The sequence below is a fragment of the Brienomyrus brachyistius genome, chromosome 1 (genome assembly GCF_023856365.1).
Source record: "Brienomyrus brachyistius isolate T26 chromosome 1, BBRACH_0.4, whole genome shotgun sequence".
Classification (NCBI taxonomy): domain Eukaryota; kingdom Metazoa; phylum Chordata; class Actinopteri; order Osteoglossiformes; family Mormyridae; genus Brienomyrus; species Brienomyrus brachyistius.
In genome coordinates, this window is record NC_064533.1 from 43,931,424 (window position 1) to 43,954,754 (window position 23,331).

Here is a 23,331-nt window from a genome sequence, read left to right on the forward strand (position 1 = left end):
CAAAACACAATTTCACATTAGGATATATGTAAATGACACAACACTAGTTGGATGGCTCGATGAACACCGCTTCAGTTCCCAAACTTCTCCCGAAGAGAGTCCTGGCTGTTTCATATATTTGTTAAATCTGACCACGAGCTAACATAAGTAATTAACCTAATTAGTTAAATAACTTCATAAGGTAGAGAATAGCCAGTCCAGCTGCACCAGTGGTCAAGTTCAACAAACATGAGAGTATACTGGGTGTCGACTACAAACTCTACAGTGACTTGGGGTAGCTTTCCAAATGACTAAGCTGACACACTTTCACAGATGTAATATCTTAAGTTTAACTCCAGCATAAACTTAAATTTACACATCATTTCAGTCTGCCGATGTAAGACTTCCGCACAGTATTGTCTGACGCTGAATTTCATCTGACATGTTCGTGCGGAGTTCTCGAAATGTGATCTAAGACGGCAGTTAAGAGGCCTAAACAGAAGCACAACTTCTTATTTGTGGTAAAAGCACCAAATGGATAGCAGGTCCTTCAATTCCACCTTCAATGCAAGCAGCAAGACGGCTGGCTATGCTGGATGAGCGTCGAGGGGAAGGTGATTCACACTAATGGATGTCAGATACCAACTGCACTGCTACAAGCACCCAGAAGTGCTTCCATACTTAAAGGAGAATTCTGGGACTTCAAATCCATTAACACTCTTTGCAAAACCTTCCAACTTTTTCTGATTGGGTTAAGATTAGACTGCCGCATGATGTTGGTATTAACAGTAGAGGAAGGCTATGACCGTGGTCTTCCTTTCCTGTTCTAAAATGTATCTCAGCCCCATATAGAAACTCTAACCGTACCGAAGACTTTCTGCTAGAATCTGGAGTCTCAGATTAATAGATAAATCCCAGGAATGGCCGTACTCTCATTTCACATTGAAGACCCTTTGTTAGCAGTACAGCAGGTCTCTGCTGGCAATCCATCACATAGTATCGCCCAAAATAACATCTCAATTTCAGCATTTTGTTCTTGTGGCTGGAGCCGGGTGTGTACCTCTGTGTCTGAGGTCCACAATGGGGGTTGGGGGGGAGGACCCAAACGGCCACCAGGTTCACACCGGGGGCATGGGGGGGCTCCCAAAGACCACTGAGTAGCGGGGAGGGACGGTACAGGTGGGGTCTTACCTTCACATCGCGGTGGATGACGTTGTTGTCATGGCAATAGCGCAGAGCCTCCAGGATCTGCCGCATGTAGTGACTGAGGGGGGGGGACAGAGCTGGGGTTAACGGACTGAGTCTACGGGCTGGGATCCCCGGGACCCCTCCCCCCCCCCGGCTGACTAACATCAGTCCTGAGAGCTTTAATATAAAAGCTTCAATTTCAATTACCTTAAATGGCAAAGACCCACATCATTATAAAACCCAGATTTAAGGATCCACAATACAGAGGCCTGAATGTTTCAAACCAAGGAGGGATAATTAATTGTATGGGGGATTCAGGAAGAGATAACAGAACGGTTAATGGCGTGGTAAATTAAAATTCAAATGCATTTGATAAAAATACAAAAATATAGGCCATCTCAAGATTGGTGGGGGGAGAAGCACTTCCATTCAGGTCTTGCTTGATCACCAGACTTGCTTAGTCATTCTTGCAGTGCACATGTAAGGTCAGGGGTCTAGGCATTTCCAAATCATGAGCAAAAAGTGAACCAAAGTGTGATTTCATCACCGGCCCTTTAGAGGGCGCCACAAGAGGACTGTTCAAAAAGCACCCTCTGTATTGACTGCTGACTGCTAAGGTACAGAAGACATACTTTCTCCATAGCTAGCAGCCTGGTGTGGCAGTAGCGGCGGGGGGGCTGGGGGTGGGTTTCACTCAGACCAGAATAAGTATCCTGTGCAGTGCTGGGTGCTTTGCATGGCCGGAAGGCAGAACACCGCCTGGCTGAGCCGCCGTGACACGCACAGACTGACGGGCGACCATGGTGCTATTCAGAGAGCTCTCAGAGGTCAGAAAGAAGCCGGTGAGAAGGGCAGGCTGACCTAGCTACAGCTTCACTGTAGACGAAGCCGGCATCCGCTCGCTTCACGATCTCAAAACACAGGTCCGCCCCGTCCATGCTGAATGAGAGAGAGAGAGAGAGAGAGAGAGAGAGATGAGATCGGGGAACTACAGGGGTATGTGTCTGCATGTGTGTGGGGTCACAATGCCTGTGAACATGGGTGCAGGTGCGTGAGGAACTCAGTTAGAGATATTTGTGGGACCAGGATAGATGGAGCTCCTTGTTGGAGCTGGGATGGAGATCAGCAGAACCTTTAAAAGGAATCGGTGAGGCTAACCCCCAAGAGGAAAAGCGTGTGACCGCCAACATCACACATCGCCCATGGCGGACATTAAAAACCAGCGTGGCTGTCAGTCCTCGTCCCGTTGGTCGCTAATGGCCCCGTATAGGATGCTACACAAAGACTGCCCAGACGACCACGGGCGCTTCCATAAAAGTGCCAGTCAGCATGTTCTTCTGCTAGGAAACCCCCCCCCCCATTGACAATTCTGATGGGAAGGAGCTGCCCCCCTACCCTCAGCCAAATGGGGGGCATCCATCTCCCAGCTCCAGCAACCCCAACCCCCCTGTAACCCCCTCTTACCTTAAAGTGCATCTTCTCTGTCCCCAACCCATAGTCTTAACGTCTCTGTTCAGTGGGCCCCTCTGGTGGGGGCCACCATCCTGCCCCCCCCCCCCCCCAAAGGAGAGGGTGAGCTACTTACAACTCGAAGACCATATAGAGCATTCCATCGGAGCTGTAGGTCTCCAACAGCTCCACGATATGGGGGTGCTTCAGCATGTGACAGATGCTGGCCTCCCTCTTCAGATCTGCGGAAGGAATGGACAGAACAGAAAAAGCTATAACAGTCTGAGAGCGAAGAGGCCCCACATCTCACAGTCTCCATTGTTCTTTCTGTCAGTCTGATTGATAAGCTTCCATTGTTGATCAGATGATTTAAATGGTGACTTTTGCCCCATTTCTCATGTCACTCTTCAGTGTACCCTATCAGATACATACAGGACATTTTATATATTCAGCTCAACTATACGATATGACTGCGATGGGCTGGCCCCCCATCCAGGGTTGTTCCCTGCCTCGTGCCCATTGCTTCTGGGATAGGCTCCGGACCCCCTGCGACCCAGTAGGATAAGCGGTTTGGAAAATGGATGGATGGATATACGACATGATTGGCACCTTTCATTGTCACTCACTTCTTAAACAGCATGTACAACCGTGGGAAAAATTAAGAGGCCACTCTATATTTTTAAACAAATCTGCATTCTGATGCCAGAGATGACTGTTAACTTATACGACAATTTCCCCTGAATCGGAGGATGAGATCAAGTGACCTTCAGAAGGAATGGGAAACACTAAGTGCAGGTGTGAAGTGCACTGCTAGGAGAGTTTTTATCAGGCAGGACTGAAGACCCATGAAGCAAGAAAGAAGCCCTTCATTAATGAGAAACAGGGACGAACCAAGATGCAGTTTGAAAAAGTAAATATTATTCACACACCCATAAATACAGAAATAGTGAAACAAAACTTTTTCCTTGGCTGTATAAAAAGTTAAGAAACCCAATTGATTTCCGGCTTATTTTTAACACCTTTTTTTCTGTTTGCCTTTCACACATTTTACATGCTTCACTGCAGTGACCTAGCTGCAGTTGACACTGCATAACAACTGATGACACTAAGGACTGTAATGTAGCAGAAGCTCAGTGCCTCAGCCTGGCCCGTGTAGCAGAGGCTCAGTGCCTCAGCCTGGCCCGCGTAGCAGCTCAGTGCCCCAGCCTGACCCGCGTAGCAGAAGCTCAGTGCCCTAGCCTGGCCCGCGTAGCAGAGGCTCAGTGCCCCAGCCTGGCCCGCGTAGCAGAAGCTCAGTGCCCCAGCCTGGCCCGCGTAGCAGAGGCTCAGTGTCCCAGCCTGGCCCGCGTAGCAGCTCAGTGCCCCAGCCTGACCCGCGTAGCAGAGGCTCAGTGCCCCAGCCTGGCTTGCGTATCAGAAGCTCAGTGCCCCAGCCTGACCCGCGTAGCAGAGGCTCAGTGCCCCAGCCTGGCCCGCGTAGCAGAAGCTCAGTGCCCCAGCCTGACCCGCGTAGCAGAGGCTCAGTGCCCCAGCCTGGCTTGCGTATCAGAAGCTCAGTGCCCCAGCCTGACCCGCGTAGCAGAGGCTCAGTGCCCCAGCCTGGCCCGCGTAGCAGAAGCTCAGTGCCCCAGCCTGGCCCGCGTAGCAGAGGCTCAGTGCCCCAGCCTGGCCCGCGTAGCAGAAGCTCAGTGCCCCAGCCTGGCCCGCGTAGCAGAGGCTCAGTGCCCCAGCCTGGCCCGCGTAGCAGCTCAGTGCCCCAGCCTGACCCGCGTAGCAGAGGCTCAGTGCCCCAGCCTGGCTTGCGTATCAGAAGCTCAGTGCCCCAGCCTGACCCGCGTAGCAGAGGCTCAGTGCCCCAGCCTGGCCCGCGTAGCAGAAGCTCAGTGCCCTAGCCTGGCCCGCGTAGCAGAGGCTCAGTGCCCCAGCCTGGCTTGCGTATCAGAAGCTCAGTGCCCCAGCCTGACCCGCGTAGCAGAGGCTCAGTGCCCCAGCCTGGCCCGCGTAGCAGAAGCTCAGTGCCCTAGCCTGGCCCGCGTAGCAGAGGCTCAGTGCCCCAGCCTGGCCCGCGTAGCAGAAGCTCAGTGCCCCAGCCTGGCCCGCGTAGCAGAGGCTCAGTGCCCCAGTCTGGTCCGCGTAGCAGAAGCTCAGTGCCCCAGCCTGGCCCGCGTAGCAGAGGCTCAGTGCCCCAGCCTGGGCCGCGTAGCAGAAGCTCAGTGCCTCAGCCTGGCCCGCGTAGCAGAGGCTCAGTGCCCCAGCCTGACCCGCGTAGCAGCTCAGTGCCCCAGCCTGGTCTGCGTAGCAGAAGCTCAGTGCCCCAGCCTGGCCCACGTAGCAGCTCAGTGCCCCAGCCGGGTCTGCGTAGCAGAAGCTCAGTGCCCCAGCCTGGCCCACGTAGCAGAGGCTCAGTGCCCCAGCCTGGCCCACGTAGCAGAGGCTCAGTGCCCCAGCCTGGCCCACGTAGCAGGGAATCACACTTGGTGCTTTTTACACATTGACCACTAGGGGGTGTACTACAGCACAACTGCTTGGGGGGGTTTACATTGACATATCTGGCAGAAGCTATTGTCGGCCACTGAAGGAGATACTACATCAAGCATCATCATCACAACGCCCCACCTCTTTTAAATTCCACATTTTATAAGAGGGGGGTTTTTATCAGCCTTAATCAGGGGATCAATCTGACTTATTCAGAAGGTCCCCATAACAGCGTGAGGGCTGGGGCTAGCGAGAGGGTGGCTGTGAAGCCAGAGGTGCAGGGAAGGTTTCTGTAAGCATGAAAGCTGATATTCAGCCAGTGCAGAAGGGCCATGGTTCCCTGTCCCCCCACCACCCCCCCCCCCCACGCTCTCACGGAAGCCCCTCGTCTGCCTTTATCATCCTTGCTGATGTCAGACCCACAGCTGTGCCTTGCCTTTCCCAGCGTACCCTTTAGTCCCGCCCCCACGGCACAGATTCACTTAAGCAGTGCAGCGTGTGACACACCAGGGGGCTGACAGAGAGGCACTGGCAGAGAGCTTGGGGTCTCTAGGGACCCTCCATGTTTGGGGTGGTCAGAGGGATGTTTATGTTGAGGCACAGCTGAGGACCACCAGGCTCAGTCACCACTCACAAGAGCCAGTGTCACATGGCCACGAGGACTGGCCATCCCATGCCATCCCATCCCATCCCATGGCATCTCATTCCACGCCATCCCATCCCATCCCGTCTCATCCCATCCCACGCCATCCCATCCAATCCCACACCATCCCATCCCATCCCATAGCAAAGCCCGCAGAGCGACTGTGTACAGGCCAGGCCTATGGCTGCCATCTTTAAGTGACTGAATCGTTTTAGAACAGAAAGAATGGGAGCATAATACTCTAAGAACTAACTGCAAAACTGAAATGTTTGTTTTTCATTTGGATAACATAAGGTAAAGTAAATTAAAATATTCTTAGAAATGTTTTTTTTTTTTAAAGAAGAAACCCAGCTAGCCCCTGTGATTCCGCACTGCCCAGTCATACTCGCTGTACAGAACATTTTGCTGTGCGGAAGCCCCCCCCCCCATTGAAACCGCACACAGCGAAAATCCACCATGACTTAGAGGAACTTGGTTTCCAGTGCTCAAGTCAAAAGGGCATTTGTTCTGCTGCAATGTTTTGAGCAACAACCTCACCACCCCCCCACCCCAGTTTTTAGAGGGGGTGCAGGCCATTCCAGGTCATGACTTCAAAAGAAAACAACAAAACAACATTACATCCCATTACATACTCAATCCCCCATTTAATGTCGGTAATTGAGGGTGTGGCCGTCACCAACTAATCTAAGAAGCTGCATCTAAGCATCTCCCCGCAGGAAAAGTGCAAAGCCACAGAAGACGGGTTCTGAGGCATAACGGACACAGACTCAGGATTTATGGGGGTAATTTGAGAGCACAACCTTATCGCTGTGAGCCCAGCTTGTGAGCTGCTGAGCCGTTTTTGATTAAAGTTCATCTCGTGCTGCACAAAACTGCTACATACGCAAAACTGTCCAAGCAGCTTCGCTATTGTTAAAGAGGGTGTAGTGAATGCTGTAAAACTAGCTGGCTGTATTGTGAAACAGCCAATCGACGACATGCACTGAAGACTGTAATGCTGTTCTGTAATAGGCTATGTTGGTGCTCATTCCTGAGGAGCCAATCAACTCACCTGTTCACGGCAGAGACAGCAATCTGACCTTTTCCGCAGTTACTTTTAGGCAATTTATATCTTAGCATATTAGTTGAACACCTTGCCTATTGGTGGAACTCATCAAAGGACTTAAATCTCCAACTGACTGGTTATGTGTCTGGTTATGTGAGCACTACCCCACCTGCTGGCCATTCCAAACATCAGACGGCTCCCCCTACTGGCGGCAATAAATCATCTTTGCACTGCTCCGTCCAGTAAGTGGATGAGGGAGAGAGAGGCCTCAGTCCTGCAGATAAGCTGACTAAGAGCCTGTCAGCAGCACAGCCCTCTAAAAATCGCCGACCAACAGCGGATCAACAGCCCGAGAAAGGAGGCGGGCCACAAGGTGAGCGCTGCCATAGCAACGGCAGGCGGCTAGGCCATGCTTAGGAGCACAACTCTGGGAGGGAGACCACAGACAGGGCGAGAAGATCACACACGAGGGAGAAAGGCATTCTGGTACTTCACAGTGTTCACCCCACTTGATTAATAGCTATAAAACTGTCCCCAGTTAGGGGGCTGGTCTGGGCCCTTCTGTTATGCTATGGTTTTTGTTGCTGTGTCAGGGGGGTGGGGTGTCTTCCACTTAGCAAGATAAGTTTACCAGATCCTCGCCTCGAAATCCTGAGTACACCGAGGCACGCTTCAAAGCTTCTTCCGGAATTTGCCGGCTACAGCAGACGGATGAGCTCCGAATTCTTAAATAAGGATTTCAGCATGTTTTCAGCTCCTCCCTCACAGCATAGTCGGCTCGATGCAATGGCAGCCGTCCAGGCAGGGAAGCCGGGTAAATGCGCTTACGTGCCTAATGTCAGTGTTTCCCAACCCAGCCCTTGGGGACCCCCAGACGGTCCACATTTTTGCTCTCTCCCAGCTTCCAGCTAATGAAGAACACCAAACACCTGGCATGGATGTGCTGGGAGCTGGGAGAGAACAAAAATATGGACTGTCTGGGGGTCACTGAGGACTGGGTTGGGAAACACTGCCTTATGTTACTATGGGAAATAAAGGATCAGAAACCACTTTAGCTTTGAACATTTAAGAACACGAGCCTTAGCATCTCACCCAGAGAGGGAGCCTGTGTCCTCACATCTTCAGAAGGGGGGGTGAAGAAGAGGTAAGGGAGAAAGGGACACCCCTGGGATAACAAATACCCCCTCTGTCTTCACTATTTGCCGATAAGGCGCGGATGGGTGTGTGCCATCTCATTGCCCCTGCCGCCTCATCCCCAGACTCTCCTCGGAAACACAGCGACAGCAGCGGCAGCGGGGGCTAAATGATTTATGGGATACATGAGTTATGGGCTCGAGGAGGCAATGAGGAGGACAGCTGCAAGGCAAAAGCAGACTAACGGGGGGCCGTGTCCCCCCACTGGGAAGCCAGCCTGAACCCCCATCCCGGGAAGTTTGGGGCTTCAGAGGAGGCGACCGGAGGCAGCGGGAGGGGCCAGTGAGATCCAATCGACAGGCAGGATGACAGTCAATCAGGGGTGGACGCTAAATGTTATCATTAACGTTAGCATTAGCGTTACCGTTGTGTGTAAGTTCCATTATTGCCAGCCCTCTCGTTTGTGTAATTTTTGTGTGATACCTGTTCCCAAGCAAAACAGTGACCAGAAAAGAGCAGGAAACCAATACAGCTACACTGGCTGCCTGGCAGGGGGCGGCATGGTGGTGCAGTGGTTAGCACTGCTGCCTCACACCTCTGGGACCCGGGTTTGAGTCTCCGCCTGGGTTACATGTGTGTGGAGTTTGCATGTTCTCCCCATGTCGTCGTGGGGTTTCCTCCGGGTACTCCGGTTTCCCCCCACAGTCCAAAAACATGCTGAGGCTAATTGGAGTTACTAAATTGCCCGTAAGTGAGCATGTGTGAGTGAATGGTGTGTGAGTGTGCCCTGCGATGGGCTGGCCTCCCATCCTGGGTTGTTCCCTGCCTCGTGCCCATTGCTTCCGGGATAGGCTCCGGACCCCCCGCGACCCAGTAGGATAAGCGGTTTGGAAAATGGATGGATGGATGGATGGATGGATGGCTGCCTGGACATCATTCGCATGAGGGAGTGTTGGTGTCAGGGGTGTGTCACATCGATCTGCGCTTGCGGATCACACTTCCCAGGGTTTACAGAAGACGCCGCTCATTCGGAAAGCTTTAACGGGGGCTACCGCAGGTGGCCAAAGGACTAAAACCATTTTTTCTCTCATATAAAATTTCATTTGGACAATTAAATCTGTGAATTGTGGGACAGTGGGCGAGGTGTGGTGCTCCATCATGTACAAACGCCACCCATGTGACTCTCACACGCCACTTCAGCACGCGGCGGTAAACCCTGCCAACACCAGCAGCTCTGAGACCTCAGATTTCAGACACACAAACACATACCTCTCTAACACATACACAATATCACCATTTTAGCCTGATTCTGGAGGGGGGGGGGCATGAATAGGCTGGCAGAGTTGGGGGCCTTAAGATACACAAAGACACCACTCGTCTCCTATATTATGGGATCGCCCCGTATAATACGGAATGCAATTTACACCCCCCCCACTCACACTCAGCACACTAAGCCTGTGATTGCAAGGTTGCCGGTTTGAACCCTGGGCTTGGCAGAATAGTCACATGTCCATGGGAACTCAAGCAAGACGCGCGCTGGCTGACCCTGTGCTGCACTTAGCCCTCAGCCTCATGGGGCGCCGCACGCTGGCTGACCCTGTGCTGCACTTAGCCCTCAGCCTCATGGGGCACAGTACGCTGGCTGACCCTGTGCTGCACTTAGCCTTCAGCCTCATGGGGCGCAGTGAGCTGGCTGACCCTGTGCTGCACTTAGCCCTCAGCCTCATGGGGCACAGTGCGCTGGCTGACCCTGTGCTGCACTTAGCCCTCAGCCTCATGGGGCGCAGTGCACTGGCTGACCCTGTGCTATACTTAGCCCTCACCTTCATGGGGCGCAGTGCGCTGGCTGACCCTGTGCTGCACTTAGCCCTCAGCCTCATGGGGCGCCGTGCGCTGGCTGACCCTGTGCTGCACTTAGCCCACAGCCTCATGGGGCGCCGTGCGCTGGCTGACCCTGTGCTGCACTTAGCCCTCAGCCTCATGGGGCGCCGTGCGCTGGTTGACCCTGTGCTGCACTTAGCCCTCAGCCTCATGGGGCGCAGTGCGCTGGCTGACCCTGTGCTATACTTAGCCCTCACCTTAATGGGGCGCCACGCACTGGCTGACCCTGTGCTGCACTTAGCCCTCAGCCTCATGGGGCGCAGTGCGCTGGCTGACCCTGTGCTGCACTTAGCCCTCAGCCTCATGGGGCGCCGCGTGCTGGCTGACCCTGTGCTGCACTTAGCCCTCAGCCTCATGGGGCGCAGTGCGCTGGCTGACCCTGTGCTGCACTTAGCCCTCAGCCTCATGGGGCGCAGTGCGCTGGCTGACTCTGTGCTCCACTTAGCCCTCAGCATCATGGGGCGCAGTGCGCTGGCTGACCCTGTGCTGCACTTAGCCCTCAGCCTCATGGGGCACCGCGTGCTGGCTAACCCTGTGCTGCACTTAGCCCTCAGTCTCATGGGGCGCAGTGCACTGGCTGACCCTGTGCTGCACTTAGCCCTCAGCCTCATGGGGCGCAGTGCGCTGGCTGACCCTGTGCTGCACTTAGCCCTCAGCCTCATGGGGCGCCGCGTGCTGGCTGACCCTGTGCTGCACTTAGCCCTCAGCCTCATGGGGCGCAGTGCGCTGGCTGACCCTGTGCTGCACTTAGCCCTCAGCATCATGGGGCGCAGTGCGCTGGCTGACCCTGTGCTGCACTTAGGCCTCAGCCTCATGGGGCGCCGCGTGCTGGCTGACCCTGTGCTGCACTTAGCCCTCAGCCTCATGGGGCGCAGTGCGCTGGCTGACCCTGTGCTGCACTTAGCCCTCAGTCTCATGGGGCGCAGTGCACTGGCTGACCCTGTGCTGTCACCCCCCCAAGCCTGTTCTTACCTGCATGTGTGTTTCATGGAGACCATGGTGGGATAATTGACGAGAAGCTTTCCAATGTACCTGTAATCATACTTGTGCAAATGGCAAATCAAGGATTATTCAATTAATTACATTTTATCGCAGGGGATTTCCCCCCCGGCCTGGGAATATTAATTGTTAGAGAGACAGTGGATTCAAAGTGGCAAGCCGAGCAGGGAACCCATCATGACGTCTGTCTGGACGCCTCAGCTGATGCCGCACACTCACTGGGACCCAATCATAGGCTCCCCAGAAGGGCTCGGCTGAGCGGGCTCCAGATCCACATCCATCCACATCCATCCACATCCATCATCTTCCAGCTTCTAATTTAGTACAGGGGAGTGTGGACTGACGAGGAAGCAGGAATTAAAGCGAGAGCCCCCGCAGGTGTAGCTGCGCCTCACTGGAACTTCTCAGTTAGAAAGAAATGTCACGTCAGCATGCGCTACTTCTCCAAGAGCCCGATTTTCAGCTGCGATTGGTCTAGACTTTCTCAGCAGGCTTCCTGCTAAGACGTGTCCGGCCCACCGCACTAAACCAATCAGCACTGCAGGATTCGCCGGGAGAACGAGGCAGACCTAATCATAGCCAAGTCGTTCAGAATACCCCCCCGGTGCTGGCCCAGACATCAGCCCCCCCACCTCATGTGCTGCCAGCTCCACTGAGGCAAAACGGCCGATTCATGTGAGAAAGGAGAGAGGAGATTGGACCTGCTTCTTACTGCCAGCATCCTGCAGGGGTCACCACTCTAATGGAGAATGATTCCCAGCTTATGTTTCAGTAGCTGATTCATCACCAGTACATAATCATCCCATCCATGCTTAAATCTAAAAACACCATCTAAAGATCTGCCTGACTTTGTAATAAAACAGCAATCAGTAATACCCAGGTGAAGCAGCCCGTGAAGATGGCCACAACCTCGAATGATGTGGAAAAGACCCCCCATGGGATCGGACACCATTCTGGACAGGCAAGAGCGCATTCCTGCATTCTCACCAGCGGCTGACATTCAAAGGGAGCGACCTTCATCCTCTGATTCCTGTGAACACGTCACACTAATTCCAGGACCCCACGGAGAATAAGGCCATGAAAACAATCAAACAAGTAGAGACCCAGCATAAAATCGGTCCAGGGGACACAGCCGGACCCACGGTGACTATCTTTGCCCGGGCCCAGGTGACGACAGCGAATCACAGCACAGAGAAACCCCTGGTATCTGTCACCGACCCTGGGGAGTCCAGGAAGGTGCCCTGAAGCTGGAGACTTCCTGGGAATGCCATGGGACGAGCAAAGCGGAGCCAGGAGAGATGGGCGGGATGACAGCCGGCCGAGAGGCCCCCTCCCACATATAAACAACAGCACAGTGAATCACTCCACTCACATCAGCGTCTTTACCTAAAACACACCTCCTACAGCTATGTTTTCACAGCTGTGTTGCCACTAAAACACTGCAAATCTTACTGAGCCATGGATACAGGTAATTATTTCAGTAGAGGATGACAGCAAACTGAATTACTGACCACACTGACAGATGGGGTGGAGAGTAGAGAGGAGAGAGAATTACGTGGTCAAACTGTACTCAGCACAGGTACAACACTTCAGTAAAACATCAAAATGAAAAAGGAGTGATAAATGACTATTAAAATGTATTTATTACGGGTATAACGGTAAACAAAAAAATCACGGTTCGGTAAATACCTCGGTTTTGAAGTCACAGTTCAGTATATTTTCAATACAGTGGGGGTAAACATAAATGACTTTACTTTCTTAAATAAAAGAGCGTCTCAATACTGCTGCAGTAAAATTACTTAAAAGTAAATAGAAATAAAATAAATATCCATTAAGGTGCACATTTAGAAAATTACCTGCACCTTCAGATACTGGTTTATCGCTGCTGCCCAAAACGTTGTGCATGTGTGTATCGGTGCGGCCTCCCCCGCCCCCTTCCCAGCGTCGCTCGGTGGAAAAACACAAACACACAAAACACACTTTTGCCACACTCGCTCGGTACATCTGCGCAGCGGACCGAATGACCCATGCCGAAGATTCCCGGTCTGAATGCGTGTATCGTTACACTAGTATTCCTGTATTATTTACGTACAAGAAATATTATTTACTATTCAAAATGGTTTAACTCTGCATGAAATATTAATAGAGAGAAAAGGACATTAAAAGACCTCTGAGTGTTGCTCTGGAGTGCAAGTGGTTCCCTGCTTAATGCTCTGTAGAGGGTGGCTGAAATGGGCAGGTCAGCCTCTGAGTCAGTGCAAGGGGGGGGGGCTTCACTTTGCATGACGGCAAGAAAATCCCCCCCGGTGGATTTGGATCAGGTTGATACTTTTGAGGCACCGGGCTCTTTAAGCAGGGAGACTGCGGCCCGCTTCCCGTGCGCGGTACGGCGTGGCCGAGTGCCGGACAAACGTCAGGGACAAAGTGTCAGGCGGAGATTCTGATTCCAACTCAAATTCAGGCGGCGTAAACCACGAGCACTGCAGCAGAAAGCCAGCTACGATGAGAGGAGAACTGCATTCTTAACCGGCACGTCACCGGCTGGCTCTAAAGAAGCTGCATTATCAGACAGCAAATCGACTAACGATGACATTTCTTATGTATACAGGAGAATGCGTGAGAATGTCTGGCATCGGAGGTATTTAAATAAAAGTGAAATCTCAAACATGACACATGGGTCATCCTTCACTGAGCACAGGAGCGCCAGCGGGCTGCTCTGTCTGGTCTTGAGTGTTGCCCTAGAGCTGCCAAACAGCCAAACAGAGCAGAGTGATTCTTCGGGGGCCCTGTGGGGAAGCGTGATTTACAAGGAACTGGCTGACCTTTCCTGCACAGCAACGGTAAGATAATAAACTTACTAGGCGCTCGCTTGCCATTATCTCACTGAGAAAACACATCCAACGGTAGCCGCTGGGCGTCGAAAGCGCCTGAGGGTGGCGTAACGTCTCTCTGAGGCAGGCCAAAAGCTGAGCTGTCAATCACCTGATCACCGTGCCAACGCCAGTGCAGAAGCATGCAGTGGAACAGAGGAGAATTCACACAGAGACAGGCAGCCATTACAGAGAAGTGACCGGAGAGAGACTGAGAGCAGGAACGGAGGGGGCTGCGTGCACTTTGAACTCAGACGATCCTCAGGCAATGCTCTGGCCATCTTTTGCACCTCCTCCCGTTACCAAGGCAACAGGCATCCCTCTCCGAAGGCCTGATGGAGTCCTGGAGTTTGATAAATGCCGACCTCCTTGATGGATATGAGGCGCCGTTCTTGCCTGACCGCTCGCGCTATGACTCCTCACGCCATGAAGCAAACCCAGCACACTGACACTAGCAGGCCTAGACGCTACATCACAACACCGAGGGATCGAGCACGAAGCTGAAGGTGACCGTTTCGCTCTGCACGTGCAGCGACGGTGCTGACGGGCGAGTGCTTTTTGTGCTTTGCTGCATTCTACCATTTCATTGTCGCAGCATAATAAATGCAGCGTGCAATAGTGTCTATATGGGTGTTCTGTGGCGTGGGGATGCTGTGTGTGTCTGGTCCAGGCTGCCATGACATTAGTCTGTATGTTGAACTATCACATGGGAACCAAACGTGAACATGGCTGTGTGACTGTGTTAGTTTTGCTATCTGCATGCCGGTGTGTCTGCGTTTTGCTGTGAGTGTGTGTATGTGTGTGTGTGTGTGTGTGTGTGTGTTCTCTGTACAGACCAGCCCCCCTCTGATGCTCCTCTGATCTCCCAGCATTATTATATTATAGAGAGATACTTTTCACCATGAGAACATGGACCTCAGGACCTCGCAGATTTATAATTATTGTAAAGCGCTTGGCCCAGTAGCCCGGCGATGGGATCAGAGGTCGCTTCTGACCAGGTTAACAGTGTTTAGGCCCTCAGTGGAACCTGGGGCTGATGGGCAGTGGGGGGGGGGTCAGACGGGGTGACACTGAGCACTCCGGGCTGAATCGCGCTTTTAGTTTGCATGCGCTGTGGGAATCTGATGACCAGATAACCAAGGAGAAGAACCTGAGGGGCAACTGGAATGGCGATGGGAGAGGAAAGATTGCTGAAGTGATTCACAGAAACGTCATGGGGGTGGGGGGGACTGACGGGTGTTGATCTCAATCTGCCGGAGGTCCATGTTTTATATATGTATAAGGGAACACTTGCATATGCCCCCCCCCACACACACATATACACACACAACATGCACACATACACACAGCACGCACGCACATACACACACACACACACACACACAACATGCACACACAAACACACACACACGCACACACATACATACACACACACGCACAACATGCACACACACACACGCACATACACACACACAACATGCACACATACACACAGCACGCACGCACATACACACACACACACACACACACAACATGCACACACAAACACACACACACGCACACACATACATACACACACACGCACAACATGCACACACACACACGCACATACACACACACAACATGCACACACACACACACACGCACGCACACACATACACACACACACAACATGCACACACACACACAACATGCACACACACACACGCACACACATACACACAGCACGCACATACACACACACACACACAACATGCACACACACACACGCACGCACGCACACACACACAACATGCACACACACACACACGCACACATATACACACAGCACGCACATACACACACACACACAACATGCACACACACGCACGCACGCACACACACACAACATGCACACACACACACACGCACACATATACACACAGCACGCACATACACACACACACACAACATGCACACACACACACGCACGCACGCACATACACACACACAACATGCACACACACACGCACGCACATACACACACACACAACATGCACACACACACACACACGCACACACATACACACAGCACGCACGCACATACACACACACAACATGCACACACACACACACACGCACAGAAAACATCCACACTGTCTCAGGCTGAAGGAGAGCTTGGGTAACGAAAACAAAGATGTGTGTGGAATGAAAGATGATCCTGCTGTAAGAGAAAGGGAGAGCTGAGGAGGTCAGGCTGCCTCAAGTCTGAGTGACAGAGAATAAAGCTGCTTTACTGGCATGACGACCGGCCGCTGTGTACTGATCAGGGAAGGAGCCACTGAAACGAAGTGTGCTGTAAGTCACCGCTAAAATAGCTAATAATTAAAGTGATTACCCTAAATAACTCAATGTTTATGCCCCCCCAATCATGTCTAATGGCATCGTGACGACATCCTATCACATTTAGACGAGTGTGGGCGTTTTCAGGAACCTGGATGTACAGAAGTGTAATTACAGCCAGCGGCCATTAGGGGCCAGGCTGCCGCCTTTGCTACACCACAGAGTGACGTAGTGAACTCCGGATCGCCTTTCTGCGTCCTGTGAGCGTGCACAGATGATGCACTGCACAGCCAGTGAGCAGCAATCCGTGTTTGTCCTGTGCTGTTGCCTGGTGACGCCGGGAGCAGCGCAGCGCCTCCTGTCTGCCACCCAGGCAGCTGCCGGCGGTTTTGGTAAATCTCCGCCTGGGGCAGAAACACACGCAGTGCGCAGCAGTGAGGCGCGGCTCTCACCCTCTGTGCTCAGCCCGGGGCTGGAGGTGAACTTGGCCACATCGACGATCTTGACGGCAAACTGCTGGCCTGTTTCCCTGTTGATGCATCTTCGCACCACGCTGAAGGGGCCCCTGCAGGGGAGGGGGGTGGGGGGGGGGGGGAGAGACAGCAAGTCAGGCCTGGGGAAGGCTAAAGCCAAGACGGTAGCATCTGCTAGCCACCGCGGCGGTTCCCACAGGAAACATAGCACAGATCGGTCTGGGGTCGCATGATAGACGAGCATGCTGAGTGTTTAGCTAATGACCACACACCATACTGGGATTAAAGAGCCCCAGTGCTGGACAGCACGCCAGCAGGCCTGGGGCAGGGGGCTGAGGCTCCGTACACCATGGCTTCTGACCTCCGACTTGGTCTCCAGCATGGCAACATGCACACACCATGTGACCACACGATTTACACACATCATGTGACCACACGATTTACACACACCATGTGACCACACGATTTACACACACCATGTGACCACACGATTTACACACACCATGTGACCACACGATTTACACACACCATGTGAACACACGATTTACACACACCATGTGACCACACGTTTTACACACACCATGTGAACACACGATTTACACACACCATGTGACCACACGTTTTACACACACCATGTGACCACACGTTTTACACACACCATGTGACCACACGATTTACACACATCATGTGACCACACGTTTTACACACACCATGTGACCACACGATTTACACACACCATGTGAACACACGATTTACACACATCATGTGAACACAGGATTTACACACATCATGTGAACACACGATTTACACACACCATGTGACCACACGATTTACACACATCATGTGACCATGTGATTTTTGGCTCCATGTGACCACGCCAGGGGTTTCCTGATTGACTGGGAGGGAGTCACCATGCAGGACTACCAGACTAACTGGTCACTGGTCTGGTGCCAATAAACCTTATTAGCAGTCAGCACCACAGCAGCATTTTCCAGAAACGCCGACTTTTTCTGCTGTTATTTAACATTAATCTGCTTCGTATCAATACCCACACGGCATCCTGGGAGCGCAGGCAGGCCGCAGGGCATCAGGCAGTGATATCCGACTGTTACAAAGAAATGACAGCCGTTTCTCGCTCAGTCTTAGGCAAGTGTGCTGCGTGGCGGGTGGGGGGGGTGGGGGTGGTGGAATGTGCCGGAGACTAGAGAAACATCACAAGGGCTGATGACCCGGAATGTGACTCACAGAACAGGGACAGTCACTTCCAGGAGAAATGGAAGAACATTGGAAAAAGTACATTGGAAAAGTGTATAGCAGGTTCGTACCTTCTGCCCTTTATAGTACTGCTGCTGGTCACCCCAAGCACCGAACCCCCCCCCGCCGCAGCTGTGACACTAGAATTTCACCATGTGTCTATATGTGCATATGTTAGTGTATGTATGTGTGTGTGTTACTGTATGTGTGTGTGTTACTGTGTGTGTGTGTTAGTTTATGTGTGTTACTGTATGTGTGTTACTGTATGTGTGTGTTACTGTGTGTGTGTTACTGTATGTGTGTTACTGTATGTGTGTGTGTTACTGTGTGTGTGTGTTACTGTGTGTGTGTTACTGTATGTGTGTTACTGTGTGTGTGTTACTGTGTGTGTGTTACTGTATGTGTGTTACTGTGTGTGTGTGTTACTGTATGTGTGTTACTGTATGTGTGTGTTACTGTATGTGTGTTACTGTATGTGTGTTACTGTATGTGTGTTACTGTGTGTGTGTGTTACTGTATGTGTGTTACTGTATGTGTGTTACTGTGTGTGTGTGTTACTGTATGTGTGTTACTGTATGTGTGTGTTACTGTGTGTGTGTGTTACTGTATGTGTGTTACTGTATGTGTGTGTTACTGTGTGTGTGTTAATATATGTGTATGTGTTTGTGTGTAGCTGTGGGGAGTGGCTGGAAAAATTGCATATTAAATTGCCCTTACAGCTGAATCAGGACTATCCAGTTCCACCAGTAAACCCATTATGAAACGGCCCCCACTGTGCCTGGTCTAGGGTCTGTCCAGACAACAAGACCGGGGGGGGGAGGTTAGTCAGCTTCTGGCTGTCAGCAGCTCCCACCAAAGACATGAACTGAAATGCCGTGCAAAGCTAACTGGCTGTAGCGCCTCTGCACTGGTCTATTAAGCAGGCGCACATTCTGAAACGTACTGGTTTCTGTGACCGAGAGCCTTAAAATTCAGTAACTTAACCCCCTCAGGCTACATACTCAGGAAAACTCTGATTCTGAACACTGGTTTTCAACTGGTTTAGCTGCAGGATGCGTATTATCATCCAATCATTAAGTTACAACTAAAGTTTTTCGTTTATGTCTATTTATATATTTCACAAAAAAGCAGGGGGGAGGGGTGTATGCGCTGGCAATAATACAAAAATATGTATTTCTGGGACGACACTGCACATCATTTGTAGCCAAAGAAGTCACAAAAAAAATTTGAAAATAATTTCTTAAATCCGTGACCCAGTGAAAATGGTTACACAGCCCATTTCTGGGTCATGACCCACCGGTTGAGAACCAATGATTTAGAAAAATCTAAGAATGGCCTGCTTAGAGTAACGGGACCAGTTACGCTGTCAGTCACTGGCCAGGGGGCCAGAATGGCAGCAGGATGGGAGCTGTTGACGAGGACCCCACGCCGGCAGAGTCTCTGAGTGCCAGCCTCACCCCGCGTCACCAAAACCAGCAGCGCTGTCATGTTCCCAGCAGACGCGGCGCGATGTCACACCTGACAGGAAAACGCTCTAACTGAAGCCGGGCTGTAAAGGCCACGGCCTCTTTGGCGCTGGTGTGGAGAGCGGCAGAGAGCAGCCCCTCGGGGTAATGAAACACGCAGAGCTGACAAGGAGCATGATGCACACAGCGTTCTTTCCTTTACTGTCATTCTACTCCAAAGACAGATGGTCACTGTATAGACACCTCTGGTTGGAGAAGAATCTGTTATGGGCTGAAATTCTGAGGATTGAAGAAGATTTATCACTCTTCTGATGCTGTAGCCATTATGTGTGCAGATTGGGAAGGAGATGAGATGGAATTTCCATCCGCAATTGCAGCACAGTCCGCAGCATTTCTCCTGCCTGCACGGAGAGCAGCCCTTGACCTCAAACTGGGCGCTGGAGGTACTGGCGGCAGATGCAGTACGGTAAACAAGACGAAAGCCAGGTGAGTATCGGCTGAGTCACTTCACCGTTAACCTTCCAAGCAGAACAACCTGCAGCCAGCATCGCTTTGAAATTCTAGTTTCGCAGATTGAGAGTGGTGAGACCCATACGACAGGAAGGGGCGGGCTCTCGGCAGGTTGAAGGACATGCCTGGCTGAGACCCACGTGACAGGAAGGGGCGGGCTCTCAGCAGGTTGATGGACATGCCTGGCTGAGACCCACGTGACAGGAAAGGGCGGGCTCTCGGCAGACTGACGGACATGCCTGGCTGAGACCCACGTGACAGGAAGGGGCGGGCTCTCGGCAGGTTGAAGGACATGCCTGGCTGAGACCCACGTGACAGGAAGGGGCGGGCTCTCGGCAGACTGACGGACATGCCTGGCTGAGACCCACGTGACAGGAAGGGGCGGGCTCTCGGCAGGTTGAAGGACATGCCTGGCTGAGACCCACGTGACAGGAAGGGGCGGGCTCTCGGCAGACTGACGGACATGCCTGGCTGAGACCCACGTGACAGGAAGGGGCGGGCTCTCGGCAGGCTGACGGACATGCCTGGCTGAGACCCACGTGACAGGAAGGGGCGGGCTCTCGGCAGGCTGACGGACATGCCTGGCTGAGACCCACGTGACAGGAAGGCGCCGGCTCTCGGCAGGCTGACGGACATGCCTGGCTGAGACCCACGTGACAGGAAGGCGCGGGCTCTCGGCAGGCTGACGGACATGCCTGGCTGGGACCCACGTGACAGGAAGGGGCGGGCTCTCGGCAGGCTGACGGACATGCCTGGCTGGGACCCACGTGACAGGAAGGGGCGGGCTCTCGGCAGGCTGACGGACATGCCTGGCTGGGACCCACGTGACAGGAAGGGGCGGGCTCTCGGCAGGCTGACGGACATGCCTGGCTGAAACCCACGTGACAGGAAGGGGCGGGCTCTCGGCAGGCTGACGGACATGCCTGGCTAAGACCCACATGACAGGAAGGGGCGGGCTCTCGGTAGACTGACGGACATGCCTGGCTGAGACCCACGTGACAGGAAGGGCTGGGCTCTCGGCAGGCTGACGGACATGCCTAGCTGCCCATTCACACATAAGCCTCTCTTGTTTACTTCTTTGGGTGCTTCTGAAGCTTTTATGCACAACTAGAAGCAATGAGAATGAGGGAAAATGAGATGCTGTTTAGCATCTTATTGACAAATGATCCTGAAATATCTATTCCCATAACTGCGCATTATCTTGAGCGCAGTGGTACTGAGCAAAATGACCACATAGGTCTCTTCTATCAGCAAGGTACCGCCTACTTCTCGGGACTCATCCAATAAAAGAGCAGGGTCTCCGCAGCCAATAATATCATTCCAATGCATGGAAATCCAGCTTCCTTAACAAACAGTAGCCCTTTGTGTATAATGTATATTATTACTACTGATTGAAACGTCCTGATGCATACTGTAGGTTATGCACCACTTACCCAAAATGCACGATTTCTGCTACAACAGCTCATTGTGACTTTCGGCATGAAAACGATCATTAGAGACAGTAAATAATTCCACTGCCTGCAAAGTAAGTCAGCAGCCTCTCACACGCCGCCCCCAACTGCTGAGAAGTGAAGTTTTCCTGACATGCTTCTCGCAACATAGCACAAGATGCTACAGCAAATGAGAAGAATGCGAAACAGTGTGAAATGTTTGCAGGGTTTCCGAATAGGACTGGCATTCATATCTTTGCAAAAGCCATCCATTCCTTTCTATGGAAAAAATACCAATTCCCAACAATGACGACCATAACCTCCACCCAGCCCTAACCTTAACCATAAGTAGCCAAACAAAATACGAGATTTTTGCTTTTTGATTGCATTCACAGATCTTTGTTGGGATCTGAAAAATGGTCAAAAGTCAAAAATAACAGGTTTTTAATCACACTGTGAGGTATATTGGTTCCCACAATGTAATATAATCCACAGACACACACCCCACAGACACACACCCCACAGACACACACACAGACCCTCACACACCATGGAGAATCACTGCTAATGACATCCTGTCAGACTGTGAACACAGCCGGGACGGACAAGGTGACTGATGTAATGACAGGGTGCCGACTCCTACTGGCAGACCTTAACGTGCTTCAATCAGCTTTCTCAGCTCACACTTCTCAAAGGAAGGAGGAAGAAGACTGCGGGACAGTTTATGCTCGAGGTCTGTGGGCAGGGATCAGCTGCACAGCCTTACACTCCCATTTAAAGAATGGCAACCTTGGTGCAGAAACCTGGGCGGGGCCACACTCCAGCCAATTGGGTCCAGCCAATCGGAATAAGCTACTGACAAATGGGGGCGGGTCGTCAGAAGATTAAGTAGGTCAGCTGACAGACAGACAAAGGTCATTGGATTCTACAAACCGTCACCCACGACTTTTGCATAACGTACAAAAGCAGGTCTCTCATATAATGTGGTCCAGAAGTAAAACTGTAAAACCCAGACAGAATAGTATCGCTGAGCTCAACTTTCCCATTTCATCCTGTCAAAACGGAGCGGTAATCCCAGTGGAGAGTCACGCAGTAGCCTCACTGCGCCGTACGGCCATGTCATCCTCAGCTGACGTATCTACGGGTGGAAGAATCCAGCAGAGATATCCAAGGTCTGTCTCCCGGCTGTTCCTGAGCCATAAGCCCATTCCAGAAGTGGAGGGAGTCTGCAGAACACAGCAGCAGGGCTTTTGGGGGACATTTTAAGGCATATGACAACTCCCCTTTAAGTGAAGTAACGATGGCTTCCCCTTTAATTGAAGGCTCTTTCTTCACCACTGCGAGATAAGCAGAATTGAATCAGACAGCAGAGGGAGTCTCAACCATGAAAACGAATAAGGTCAGACTGTGGCCGCAGAGCATTTGATATGGTGTAATTGCTTCATTAAAAATAAAACGTTAATCAGGATTGTAGAAGAAACTGTTTTGCTGGATAACTAGTCATGGGCATGAAAAGCCAATAGATGGGAAATACCAGCAACCACCGTACGTTCTGTAGGAAAATAACGGTAAAATGAATAGGAAATACCATTCCTATTGCTGGTAACGCCTTACTCACAAGATTAAAATGTATCATCAAGTAGCAATTAATCATATTCCATACTCAACCAACTAAACTAGCGTTTCAAATCAGGAGAACTCAGTTTTACTGCATTCCAATCATACTCCTGTATTAAAAAGGAATCACCTTAAGACTGCACTGAGATGATCTGAGATGGTCTGCACTGAGATATGATTTACCAGTAGCAGGAGGATAAAAACATCAGGCGGGGGTACTGGTAAAACTGGTTAGGGATGAAACTCGCCAACGAAAAAAAATATATAACCCATCCTGGTCACGGTGACGGGGGGTCTGGAACCTATGCCAGGCCGGGACACACCTTCCATGGGATGCCAGTCACACACTACGGGGAATTCAGAGACTCCATTTAGCTGATTACATATCTGCAGGCTGCGGAGGGAGCCCCGGGTAAGCCTGCGCGCTAATCCGCTAATAATACACATAAACAGAAAAGAGTAACGTGGGAATGTGGATTCATCCACTGTTTAGATGGAGGGGGGGGGGGTCTTGTGTTGCTCACCTGTGTATTTCAGGGCAAACCCATCCTTGTACACCCCTGTCATTAGCACACTGGGAGAAGAGTCCCCGCAAA

At 51.9% G+C, this 23,331-nt stretch overlaps 1 protein-coding gene across 1 annotated transcript in view; it reads right to left on the minus strand.

Moving 5' to 3' along the window:
- Positions 1 to 23,331, minus strand: part of LOC125734192 (peripheral plasma membrane protein CASK-like) — an 85,815-nt gene that overhangs the window by 37,177 nt on the left and 25,307 nt on the right. Inside the window, 4 exon segments of the mRNA XM_049006105.1 lie at positions 1,171 to 1,243; positions 2,029 to 2,106; positions 2,753 to 2,858; positions 16,438 to 16,550. Coding sequence (XP_048862062.1) covers positions 1,171 to 1,243; positions 2,029 to 2,106; positions 2,753 to 2,858; positions 16,438 to 16,550 — 370 coding nt within the window.